The sequence below is a fragment of the Schistocerca serialis genome, chromosome 4 (genome assembly GCF_023864345.2).
Source record: "Schistocerca serialis cubense isolate TAMUIC-IGC-003099 chromosome 4, iqSchSeri2.2, whole genome shotgun sequence".
NCBI classification, from domain to species: Eukaryota; Metazoa; Arthropoda; class Insecta; order Orthoptera; family Acrididae; genus Schistocerca; species Schistocerca serialis.
The window spans coordinates 405,926,617-405,940,385 of NC_064641.1; the positions used below are offsets into that span (position 1 = coordinate 405,926,617).

The following is a 13,769-nucleotide window of genomic DNA, read 5'->3' on the forward strand; positions in this document are numbered from 1 at the left end:
GTCGTTGCACTGTCATGACTGACTGATGTGAGTGCATTTCAAGCACGACATACGCTTTCTCGGCTCCTGTCGCCATTTTGTCTCACTGCGCTCTCGAGCGCTCTGGCGGCAGAAACCTGAAGTGCGGCTTCAGCCGAACAAAACTTTGTGAGTTTTTCTACGTATCTGTAGTGTGTCGTGACCATATGTCAATGAATGGAGCTACAGTGAATTTATGAAATCGCTTCAATCATTTGTAATAGCCCTGTGCAGTTTATATGACTACATCCGTTAGTAAAGGTTGTGAAGTATTCGCTTTTTCATGTTGGCCAAGTTTCTGCGCAATGATTTTTCCGTCTGTGTTATGCTTAATGAATTATGGTCCGGTTCACATGTGTAATATTCAGTTTTATAATTAAGTAGGAAACAGGGGGATGAACCTTGCTAACGCCAGCAATTGCGTTCGTCGATCCGACTTGTCATGTCAATAATTACGTTTTAGTTTGATGTTTCCATACGTTGACATGAAGACACATATATATATACTAGAAACCCGTTGAACTGACAGCAAGAAGTCGAGAATTTTGAGTATGGTTCTTCTACAAATGTGGAGAATGATATTTGCTGTCTATTAAAGTCGCATGGACAGGCAAGGACTTTTTTAAAGATGGCACTGCTTTCAAGAGAGTCCGCAGAATAGGGTTCACGCAGGATTGAGCTCCTTTGCACATCAAACTTTCAGTCCAACAGCTGTTATGATCACGACTTGCCAATAACAGAATCCGTATTGTGACCTCTTCTTGTGAGGCTATTTTAGAAACTACAGGTGCACATATATTGACCGATGTCATTGGCAATGTTTAAAACAAATTGTTTCCCAACATATAGCAGGAATAATAAGAGTTTAGAGAGCGACTCTATACATAACTGATTCACAGTGACAGCAACATCACTACAGTAGTTTTGCATTGATGATTGTTACATTACTCTGCGTTTTATATTGTACCGTTTCATGATTGCATATTACTTGCTTTCTCACGCAGTGAAGATATTTTAACGGAAATGAAGCTGACTTGGGTAGCAAACAGAATAAATCATATATATATTACTACTCTGTTAGAAGCCACCAGAGACCACTGTCTATTCTGCCAAAATACTCAGAAAATGTACTTTAATAACCACTGAAATTTTATAAACGTAGGCTTCCGTGGCCATTGTCACAGTTCTTCTGGGTCTGAACCACTTAGACAATGTGTAGCATTTTTACACAATGACAATGTGGTCACGGACCTAAAAGAATTTTATTAACTTTAAGTCTTTAGTCAGTGAACTGTTTGTGCATTGGTAGGTGTGGTGTGAATCATGTCTTACAATTTCTTATTTCACTCAGCAATATTGCAAACATGAGCTTATTATAGAAATGGTGACTCTCTCAGCTGGAGATCACTGTACTATTGAGATAATATCCTCAGTTTCAGTGTTAACAGAAACCTATCGATACAGTATTTCTGTGGAAACGACATTGCATCACTGTTAATGAAGTCTGGATTATTTTGGTTTTTGAAACGTTTCGTACCACTGGATCATCCAACATTTGAATCGTTATAACGTTATTTTACGATTTGCAACCGTGAAAACTGAGTTTGAATGTGATACAAGGATATGACTTCAACGGTTTTAAAGACTCCGTTTGAAGTTGGCATCTGTGTGACTAAACGGAAGGTGTAGAGTGACTGCAGGAGGATATCTGCGAAAGTGGCCCACGTGGGGGTTCGCCGTATCGCCGTTCGTCTCCGGAGACAAGAAAAACAGGACACAAAGTAGGACTGTGCTTGATACGAACTTTCGCTCGCTGCTGTCAGTGACCACAGGCATCGGGGTTATTCCGCTAATCTTCTAGCGAGGCATTCCATTCGTCACGGCCTTCTGTGCACTCCTTTTTTGTCACACAAGCTGTGAGAGGTTGTGGAGGGGGGGGGGGGGGGGCAGTGGTAGCAAGAAATAAAGGAGACCCCATAAAACAGGACTAAGTTGTGATGTTGCACGTACGACACATTGTAGATGATCTTCGTTCTAGACACTGTAGTACGTATAGCCAGCTTCTGAAGACTGAATTATGCTCCACATTCGGTACTTTCCATGTCTTGTTTGAAATATCTCATTTATGCTTAACTTCAGCTTACAAAGCAGAATTCATGAGTAGACAGTTCATAAAGCAACTTTTAACCAGCATTTCTGAACTGTGCATATTTTTATCGACTAATGATGCACTATATAGCCATTCGTATGAATAACAAGTACAAGCATGACAATGGATCACATAAAACGCGATAAATAGCTCTGCAGTACACTGGTCGGCTAATTTTTCCATCGACGTCTTTGAACAACGACTGACACCGGACTTAATTCTTGATACGGAAGAAAAAATAAAACAATGGTTGTCTCATGTATACCCGTAGAGGCAAAAGTATTTAACATTTCTCAAATTTAGTATGTGTTTTCCTGTGGTCTACAAATCATGCAAGTACCTAAAATTCATTTACCTGATTGTAATACACGCCTTTCACGGGTAAGCTCTCAGTCTGATTTCTAAATTTATTTGCATCAATCTACAAGAAATTAGGTTTTTTATAATTAAGGCTGGATTTCTCTCTGACTTTAACACAAGGATGGTAATGCAATAAAAACGCCTCCTGCGTTAGAGAAGAACACTTTTTTTTATGTTTCTGAGCAACAGTCATACAGTGAACACACTACCATTCGACTGTAAACAGTCAAATGGTGGTGTGTTCATTACAAAAAAAGCTTAATATTGTCGAACTTTTGTTTCATTTAATGATTGGTTCTTTTATTCTTGGGTAGTAAGAATATTTAGTTAAATAATTTTGTTGATGTTCATTTAACTATTTTGATCAGCGCCCTGGCTCACACTAGATAGAAAAAGAAGATGGAAGCAGTATGGCTCTCTCGATAAACGGTCTATATCTGGTTGCAGTCACGTGATTCCAAAATTAAAAATGCTGCAACGATCAATAAAATGAGAACATAGCCTTGTCAAACTATGCCGTTTCTCCGCGTTTACCGACTTCATTGTCAGTGGGTCACTGAACTAAAAGCTTCTTCTAGGTTCTGAATGCTTAGTAATCATCATGTATTTCAAAAGCGTGAGGTTTGGATCAGTGAAGATAGAATAGCATGGATGCTGAAGGATTGCAAGTCCTTCGAATAGTTCCCAGTAATAAAATAAAGGCACCAATAAATCACTACTGAACAGCCATTTTGCATCAGTGCTGCGATATATCAGTTAGTGTGTATTCTAGAGTGGAGAATCCAAATCTGTCTTTCAAAATGTACTAGCACGTAAAAAAAATTTAGTTTTTACGGTTTATTGTTAATTTTCGTATTTCGATGCTTACTCGTCTTTTGTTTAGATGTATGTTACTTTAAAATTTCTTGGGTATACCTAAAAAAAAAGCCTAGACGACAGTTTGATAAAGACTGTTCACTTTACATACCTGAGGTCAACATAATGCACGGTGTGAAAGAGACTTTGTGATCTAGTCCACGTTGAAACTCACGTGGTGCAATTCTGAGGATCACCTCGGCGCAACAGTACGTTGCGAGTTTCTGTTACCTCAGTGAGTTTTTCTTGTGAGAGATAATGAAACGTTCTGGTGTTTAAAACTTACACTTACTATAAGTGGCAACTGGCAAACGTCTTTGTTGTCCAAACTTTTACTGTGTGTGTGTGTGCGTGGGAAATTTAGCCCAAAATCTCAAAGAAAACCAGTAACTGATTTAGTTAGGAAGGCATGTAAACCGTATTTAGAGCTATTTCTTGATGATCAAGATAAAAATTTTGCATGTCATATTGATTGGACTACCTCTGCTGTCACTTTAACCGAATGACTGAAAGAAAAAAGAACCATGCCATTCGTTGCTCCAGTGGTATGACGTGAGTCTGAAGACCATTTCTCAGAATGTTATTTCTGTCTTGTAAATACTGCAGGGCTAGACATTGATAGACAAAGCTAGGCCCAAAATAAAGTATCCACATGTATCTCGAGTGCATTTTTTGCCCCCGAGGTGAAGCGTTACTTGTTCCTGTTTCTGACTTCGAAGCTGTGGTATCTGAAGTAGTTGTTTTTTCTCTTTCAAAGTTGCTGGGGTAGGCGTATTGGGCAACAGAAGAGATGATAATTATATTTTTATTGAGGATGGCCTATTACACAGTCACAAGAACGTGGGGTGTAGAATGTCGCGTAAAATTCACTTTTTACATTCTCACCTTGGTTTACCTAGGGAAAATTTGAGAACCATAAGCGATGAGCAGGTTCTCCGCTTTCACTACGACATTTACACCGTTATCAAGGTCACTGGAACCCTTTGGTGACAGGGGACCACAGTTTGGGTCTTGTTAGGGAGAGTTATGTAACGGAAAACTAAAGAAGAGCTCCGTTTTGTCTCACTTTTCATATTCCGAAGAAAATTAAAGCTGAAAATAAGTTGTGAGGTAGTTTAGACCTTCTATTGGCATCATGTCCATATACATGGTATCTCTCTAAGAGCCGTGAGCCGCATTTCTTCTGGTGTTTCGTCAAATATTTGCAATTCTATTTTTGTCACATATAGCTGGAGTCAGTCCAAACGAATACTGCTCGTCTCGTCTTTCATGCGACTCCCGGCATCGATGGAAAGCGTCAGCTTGTTTCCTGTTACAAATAAAGCGATTTTTGGAGTGGGATTTTCCGTCCCCATTCGACAGCGCCGTCCCAAACTAGTCTAGCGCGGTATTCGTTTTTCCGATATGTGCCAACAGGGACAGTAAAACATGTGGAATAACTAGTATTCCAGCAGCGACACCCCGTTGGCTGCTACCGTTATGCAGAAGCGTCTTGCTCGGTCGCTGTTGAAGTATTGATTATTCTTCATGTTCTACCGTTTCTGTTAATATACATAGACTATTGCACTAGACTGATCTGGTAGCGCTCTATCGAATGGGCATATAAATCCCCGATTTAAAAATCATTTAATTTGAAACGGGAAACAAACCGACAAATTCCCTCGATGCGAGGCATCACATGGAAGACGCGATGAGCAGTATCTGTTTAGGCTGACACAAGGTACATCTTGCAAAAACAAAATTGCAAATAACTGCAGAAATCTAGAGAAAATGTTTCCAGAATGAGATTTGCACTCTGCAGCTGAGTGTGCGCTGATATGAAACTTCGTGGCAGATTAAAACTGTGTGCCGGACCGAGAGTCGAACTCGGAACCTTTGCCTTTCGCGAGCAAATGCTCTACCAACTTTATTTAAAATCTCATTTTGTTCGCTTTTGTTCGTTGAATCTGCTCTGGGCGGTCGTCGTAAGACTTCCGTTTAAGTTCGCTGTTGATCGATTAACTCAGTTTTTTTATTACCGAGGGCAGCTAACCCTCTGACCGAACACGCTGAGCTACCGTGCCGGCATCAAACTGAGTTACCCAAGCACGACTCACGCCCCCTCCTCACAGTTTTACTTCCGCCAGTACCTCGTCTCATACCTTCCAAAATTTACAGAAGCTCTCCTGCGAAAATGTACTTGTGGACCCGTAGGAGAGACACCTGGTACACATATTAAGTACTATTCAGTTCCAAATTTCTGAATATTTATTTGTTCTTTGTTTTGAGTCTGTCAATGTTTGCAAGTACTGTTTTTGATTCTGCTGTATATCTATGAGATGTGACGCGACAGCGAAAAAGATGATTCTGCCACTGAATTCAGAGGCGCCTTCTTTCAAACCAAACACTGGAAAAAAGTTTAAATAAATTAACTAGTCTAAGCATCTATCTCAACATGGAACTAGAAAATCTTCCACGGCAACCTGTAGTAATCAGTACTAACTTGAAGTAAAATTACAAGTATTAACAACTCAATGGCTACCTCTAAGTAGGGCAGGAAGACAAAAATGTTTCAGCAAGATATTTTCTTACTGTACTTAGGCCCCAGAAACGTTCACCACATAATCTCTACAACAGCCCCAATTGTTAAAACGTAAAGCTTGGTTCACCTACGTTAAATTCTAAATTGTTCTGTTATGTAAGAGGGAAATCTTACGCAACGGCCTTAATGAACCAAATTGCTTTCTTGTATCGTAGCCAGCATCTAGAACGTTCACTTCGACAATATGCTTAACAGCGGTAATTCGCTATTTGTAGGACAGCAGAAATGTAAAAACAGCATTTTTATTAATTTTTCACTGATCAGTGATACCAAAACTACACTACTGGCCATTAAAATTGCCACACCAAGAAGAAATGCAGATGATAAACGGGCTTTCATTGGACAAATATATTATACTAGAACTGACATGTGATTACGTTTTCACGCAATTTGGGTGCATAGATCCTGAGGAATGAGTACCCGGAACAATCACCTCTGGCCGTAATAACCTCCTTGATACGCCTGGGCATTGAGTCAAACAGAGCTTGGATGAAGTGTACAGGTACAGCTGCCCATGCAGCTTCAACACGATACCACAGTTCATCAAGAGTAGTCACTGGCGTATTGTGACGAGCCAGTTGCTCGGCCACCATTGACAAGATATTTTCAATTGGTGAGAGATCTGGAGAATGTGCTGGCCAGGACAGCAGTCGAACATTTTCTGTATCCAGAAAGGCCTGTACAGCTGTATCCAGAAAGGCCCGTACAGGACCTGCAACATGCGGTCGTGCATTATCCTGCTGAAATGAAGGGTTTCGCAGGGATAGAATGAATGGTAGAGCCACGGGTCGTAACACATCTGAAATGTATCGTCCACTGTTTAAAGTGCCGTCAATACGAACAAGAGGTGACCGAGACTTGTAACCAATGGCAACCCATACCATCACGCCGGGTGATGCGCCAGTATGGCGATGACGAATACACGCTTCCAATGTGCGTTCACCGCAATGTCGCCAAACACGGATGTGACCATCGTGATGCTTTAAACAGAACCTGGATTCATCCGAAAAAATGACGTTTTCCCATTCGTGCACCAAGGTTCGTCGTCGAGTACACCATCGCAGACGCTCCTGTCTGTGATGCAGCGTCAAGGGTAACCGCAGGCATGGTCTCCGAGCTGATAGTCCATGCTGCTGCAGACGTCGTCGAACTGTTTGCGCAGATGGTTGCTGTCTTGCAAACGTCCCCATCTGTTGACTCAGGGATCGAGACGTGGCTGCACAATCCGTTACAGCCATGCGGATAAGATGCCTGTCATCTCGACTGCTAGTGATATGAGACCGTTGGGATCCAGCACGGCGTTCCGTATTACCCTCGTGAACCCACCGATTCCATATTCTGCTAACAGTCATTAGATCTCGACCAACGAGCAGCAATGTCGCGATACGATAAATCGCAATCGCGATAGGCTACAATCCGACCTTTATCAAAGTCGGAAACGTGATGGTACGCATTTCTCCTCCTTACACGAGGCATCACAACAACGTTTCACTAGGCAACGCCGGTCAACTGCTGTTTGTGTATAGGAAATCGGTTGGAAACTTTCCTCATGTCATCACGTTGCGGGTGTCGCCACCGGCGCCAACCTTGTGTGAATGCTCTGAAAATTTAATCATTTGCATATCACAGCGTCTTCTTCCTGTCGGTTAAATTTCGCGTCTGTAGCACGTCATCTTCGTGGTGCAGCAATTTTAATGGTCAGTAGTGTAGATGACCTTAACTACACTGGTGCGGAACTGCTTTGTAGAACATCTGTAATATTGTTCTGTGACACTGTGGAACAGGACACGTGACTACATCAGGACTGTGGCACGCTGCTGCTAAAGTGAATGGACAACAAGACAGCGTACCTGGAGGCGTATCCTGCTCTGCTGCTGTTGCAGCAGCTGCTGCTGCTGGAGCTGTTGCTGCTGCTGGAGCTGCTGCCGCTGCTGCAGGCGTAGCTGGTACAGCTTGGTGAGGTCGGTGCGCCGGTCGCTCTGCGCCTCCGCTGAAGACGCCTTGGTGTGCGTAGCGACGGCGGGGCTGTACACGGGAGACGGCCGCACACCCACCGACGCCGCCGTCGGTGCTCCCGCAGAGTTACTGTTCACACGAAACGCGACATTGGATACATACAGAGCACGTCGCAAGCATGACATTTCACTCATCGGGGATGCCATCAACGTTTCGTAAAAAGACAATAACATACTGTAACACAATGTTCGACAGATGATGGTAGCAAGCGTCTGTTTTTATCTAATCTTATAACATACTCCAAGAAGTGCGCTCTTTTTAAATAGAACCACATGTACGAGATTAATTATATTTCACAGATGACGAAACGGGTGGATCTAAAAGTTAATAAAACTTTTCAAAAAGTGACGATATACAGAAAATCTGCTTGATTCTTACGATGCGAGTGAACTGACGCATTTTGGAAACGACTCAATTTTAATTATTTATAGTGATCACAGCCGCACGGAGTGGACGCGCGGTTAGAGGCGCCATGTCACTGACTGCGAGACCCCTCCCGCCGGAGGTACGAGTCCTCCCTCGGGTATGCATGTGTGTGTTGTTCTTAGCATAAGTTAGTTTAAATAGTGTGTAAGTCTAGGGACCGATGACCTTAGCAGTTTGGTCCTTAGAAATCCACACAAATCTGAACATTTTATAGTCATCACTTGTTTGATTGGCTGGATGTTGTCGTAGACAGTTCCCCATTTTGGGTCATTACTCATTTGATTAGTTCGATGCGGCCTCTGCCCTCTTCCCTTCCAAGCTCTCCATCTCAGAACAGAACTTATTTCTAAAGTTCTCATTTATCTGTATGCTGCATTCCAGTCACTGTTTTCACCCAGAATTTTTACCCTTGACAACTCTTTCTAAAACCAGGAATTTTTTACCCTTGCCCTGTTACTCTGCTATTTTCCTGTGGGTGATTTCAACGTATTCCGTTCCTCATGACTTCTGATTACTTATTATGTGATCAGGCCACATGATTTTAAACATCGTTTTAGGTCACCGCATTTCAAATGTTTCGATTCTCGATCCCGATTTTTTTACAATCCTTTTTTTTATCCCCGTACAATGAAATGTCCCCGTACGTACATTCTCAGAAATGTTGTTTCTCAAATTAAGGTTTGCTTTCGACATTAGTAGATTCATTTTGAAGAGCACGACTGTCTTTTCCTGTGCTAGTCTTCTTCTTATATCCTCGATGCTTCGTCTGCCACGCATTTCCTTCCCGCTGTTGTGCTAATCTTCTCTCATCTCTTCGTAAGTGCTAGACCGAGTCCTTAGCTTCCCATCTAGCGGTTAACGTTGGTGCCGCTATAGCCTGGCGTTCCGTATTCGATTCTTTTCCGGGTCGACATTTTCTCTGATCAGGAAGTAGGTGTTTGTGGTTTCAGTACCATTTAATCTCATTATCATCCACGCACAACTCGCGGAAGTGACGTTAAATAGAGAGACTTCTCGTAGGCGACGGATGTGCCCCAAAAACGATCTATCGGCGAGTAACTACACTGCACAACAGAATTAAAGGATCACTTTTTCGAAACTCCGTAATTGTTTCCCATTGCAATGTACAAGTTTGAAATTATGCTCAAACATGCCTACAGTCTTCCTCTGTAATCACACAAAAGTTGGGCACCTTGTGACGTCACCCTGGAGCTCGGCTAAGCTTCAAGCGGCAAAGTGTACACATCTGCGAAGTCACACCGCCGTGGACGTGTGACGCGACGAGAACGTCGTCACCCCCTCTTACCCACAAAATGGTTCAAATGGCACTGAGCACTATGGGACTTAAGATCTGAGGTCATCAGTCCCCTAGAACTTAAAACTACTTAAACCTAACTAACCTAACGACATCTCGCACATCCATGGGACTTAAGATCTGAGGTCATCAGTCCCCTAGAACTTAGAACTACTTAAACCTAACTAACCTAACGACATCACGCACATCCATGCCCGAGGCAGGACTCGAACCTGCGTCCGTAGTAGCAACGCGGTTCCGGACTGAAGCGCCTACAACCGCTTGGCCACCGCGGCCGGCTCGTACCCACATTTCACCCCTTCTGTTGACGCCTCTGCTATCGAAGTATGTTATGGGTGCCGGGGAAAAGGTTTCAGACACACCGTCGCTCAGAATCGACACCACAAGGCATCAGAAGATGGCATAAAGGGTATCAATGAAACCACCCCTCTGCTTGGGATCTTGACTTCCACACGTTTCACGGTCGGAAATAATAGTTCTCGAGGCGATGACCTACAGGACGACGTCATTGTCAACCTCTGACGCACCTGCCATTCCTTCTCTAACGACATTGTGGGCCTGTATCCCCATTGAACGTGATCGTACCACTTTGGAATGCAGCGCGACTACAATTATTGCCGCTTCAGACCACAGTCAGATTTCGTCGTATGGTTTTGAACTGTCCCTAGAGGTTCCAACCTATAAACTGGAGCAAAAATTACGGTCGAACCGCCCTCCGAAGGGATGCGATCAAGTTCAATGGGGATGCAGAACGTCCAGGGGTGTCAGTGGTTTCCATATTCTCATCTATAGACTTCAGTGCTTCGTCAAATCATATTTAACCAGTCCATTTAATTTTTGACTTTCTTCGATAGCTCTACACTTAAAATATTTTCAATTTCTTCTTCTTTGCATTTTCTATGTTTGACTTTTCCCATCCATGGAAACGAACTCTTTCAAGAACTTCTTCCTCATTTCTTGGTCGATGTACACTGAAGAGCCAAATAAACTGATACACCTGCCTAATATGGTGTAGAGCCCCTGCGAGCACGCAGAAGTGCCGCAACACGACGTGGCATGAACTCGACTAATCTCTGAAGTAGTGCTGGAGGGAATTGATACCATGAATCCCGCTGGGCTGTCCACAAATCCGTAAGAGTGCGAGGGGCTGTAGATCTCTTCCGTATAACACATTACAAGGCATCCCAGATAGGCTCTACAATGTTCATGTCTGAGGACTTTGGTGGCCAGCGGAAGTGTTGATACTCAGACCTTTCCTGGAGCCACTCTGTAGCTATTCTGGACGTGTGGGGTGTCGCATTGTCCTGCTGGAATTGCCGAAGTCCGTCGGAATGCACAATAGGCATGAGTGGATGTAGATGGTCAGACAGGATGCTTACGTACGTCTCACCTGTCAGAGTCGTATCTTGACGTGTCAGGGGTCCCATATCATTCCAACTGCACACGCCACGCACCATTAGGAACCTCCACCAGCTGGAACAGTCCCCTGCTGACATGCGGAGACCATGGATTCATGAGGTTGTCTCCATATTCGTACACGTCCATCCTCTCGATACAATTTGAGAGGAGACTCGTCCGAGCAGGCAACATCTTTGGAGTAATCAACAGTCGAGTGTGGGTGTTGACGGACCCAGGCGAGGTGTAAAGCTCTGTGTCGTGCATTCATGAAGGGTACACGAGTGGGCCTTCGGCTCCGAAAGCCCGTATCATTGATGTTTCGTTGAATGATTCGCACGTTGACACTTGTTGAAGGTCCAACTTTGGAATCCATAGCCATTTCCGGAAGGGTAGCACTTCTGCCACATTGAACGATTCGCTTCAGTCGTCACTGGTCCCGTTCTAGCAGAATCTTTATCCGCCGCAGCGATGTCGGAGATCCGATTGTTTACCGGATTTTTCATATGCATGGTATACTCGTGAAACGGTCATACGGGAAAATCCCAAATCCCTCGCTACCTCTGAGATGCTGTGTCCCATCGCTCGTGCGCTGGATATAACACCAAGTTCAAACTCAATTAAATCTTGATAACTTGCCATTGAAATAGCAGCAACCGATCTAACTTATATAAGGGTTGCCGACGGCAGCGCCGTATTCTGCCTGTTTACATATCTCTGTATTCGAATACGCATGCCTATACCGGTTTATTTGGAGCTTCAGTGTATAATACTATTAGGTTAGTACATACACTGAGGTGATAAAAGCTGGATGTACCTCCTAGTATCATGTTGGACCTTCTTTCGCTCGGAGTAAATACTGAGCCATGCTGCCTCTATAGCCATCCATAATTGCCACAGTGTTGCCGGTGTAGGATTTTGTACACGAACAGACAAATCGCGAACAGTTGTGCCCCGAAGACATCACACAGTGTCATCCATAAAAATTCCATCAATGAACGGCTGCAAATAGTCTCCAAGTAACTGAACTTAGCCACTTTCAGTCCACAGTCGGTTCAGTTAGGACAGAGGGCCCAATCCATTCCATGCAAACACAGCCCACACAATTAGGGACCCATGACCAGCAGCGCAGTGCCCTGTGGACAAACTGGGTCCATGGCTTCGTGGGTTCTCCACCGCACTCGATCCGTATCAACTGAAATCTGGACTCATCTGACTAGTCCACGGTTTTTCAGTCGACTACAGTCCAACTGATATGGTCACGAGCCCAGGAGAGGCGCTGCAGGTAATGTCCTGCTGTTAGCAAAGGCACTCGCGTCGGTCGTCTGACGCCGCAGGCCATTAACGCCAAATTTTCCGACGCACATTCCTAACGGATACGTTCATCGCACCTCCCAAATTGATATCTGCGGCTGTTTCCTGCTGTGTTGCTTGTCTGTTAGCACTAAAACTCAACGCAAACGCTGCTGCTCTTGGTCGTTAAGTGAGGGGCGTCGGTCACTGCTTTGTTCGCGGTGAGAAGTAATTCCTAAAATTTGGTATTCTCGACACACTCTTGACACTGTGGATCTCGGAATAGTGAATTCCCTAACGATTTCGAAAATGCAATGTCCCATGCGTCTAGCTCCAACCACCATTTTGCGTTGGAAATCTGTTAATTCCCGTCGTGTAGCCGTAACCACATCGGGAACCTACTGATATGAATCATGTAAGTAAAGTGAGAGCTGTGCCATGACACCATCGCCATCTGCATACGTGCTATCGCATTACTTTTGTCATATCATTGTTGCCATCAAAAATATATTCTCCCTCACTATTTACAGCAGTCTGCCAACGCTGGGGTTATTTTTCGATTCCGCGACTGTAGAAATAATGTGATTTTGAGGCGAAGAACTCGTCGAGACATGTTTGGAGCCATTTTCATCCGGAAAAGGATGTTTCTTGGTCGTTATTCGAGAGAGAAACCGGAAAAAGTGAAAATTTGGGGGTGCAAGATCAGGTGAATAAGATGGGTACGGAATGACTTCCGAACCCAATTTCCGTATAGTGTTTTGGTCAGTCTATCAGAATGCGGGCGGGCGTTATCGCGGATTGGCAATCACTTCATGCAATCTCTCTGGTCGTTGTTCTTGGATTGCGTCTGAAAGTTGTTGACAGCAAATTGAGCGCTGATGGTTACACATCGGGGAAACAATTCGTAGTACACCACACCATCGGAGTTCCACCAAATTCATGACATTATCTTTTGTGGAGGCGCATTAATCCTTGTACGGGGATTAGCTCCTTTGTTTGGGCTCAACCATTCGTATTGATGACGAGCAAGCAGAGATGCACATAAGGCCATCCGCTGATTTTTGTGATGCGATATCCGTACACTCAATCTTTTAACGTTCCCCATTGCATGCTAATGTCGCACGATGGGGGGATGATTATTTTATCACAACTGCCAGTTTTCGTGTACGCTGGTGTCTATCATTGTGAATCAATGTGTTTAAACAATCTTTATCAAACCCTGAAGGTCTTCCTGGGAGTGATCAGCCAGTAATGTCAAAAGGATTCTGCTTGAAACGAAAAAAACCATTTTCTTCCCGTGCTCTCTCCAACGGCGCTATCCCCATGGGCGCAAATGTTTCTGACTGCCTCCGACGCTATCA

General features: G+C 43.8%; 1 protein-coding gene across 1 annotated transcript in view; it reads right to left on the reverse strand.

The window, feature by feature from the left end:
* Nucleotides 1–13,769, reverse strand: part of LOC126473809 (uncharacterized) — a 149,643-nt gene that overhangs the window by 68,113 nt on the left and 67,761 nt on the right. The window contains exon 4 of the mRNA XM_050101113.1: nucleotides 7,814–8,048. Coding sequence (XP_049957070.1) covers nucleotides 7,814–8,048 — 235 coding nt within the window. The remainder of the gene's footprint in view (nucleotides 1–7,813; nucleotides 8,049–13,769) is intronic.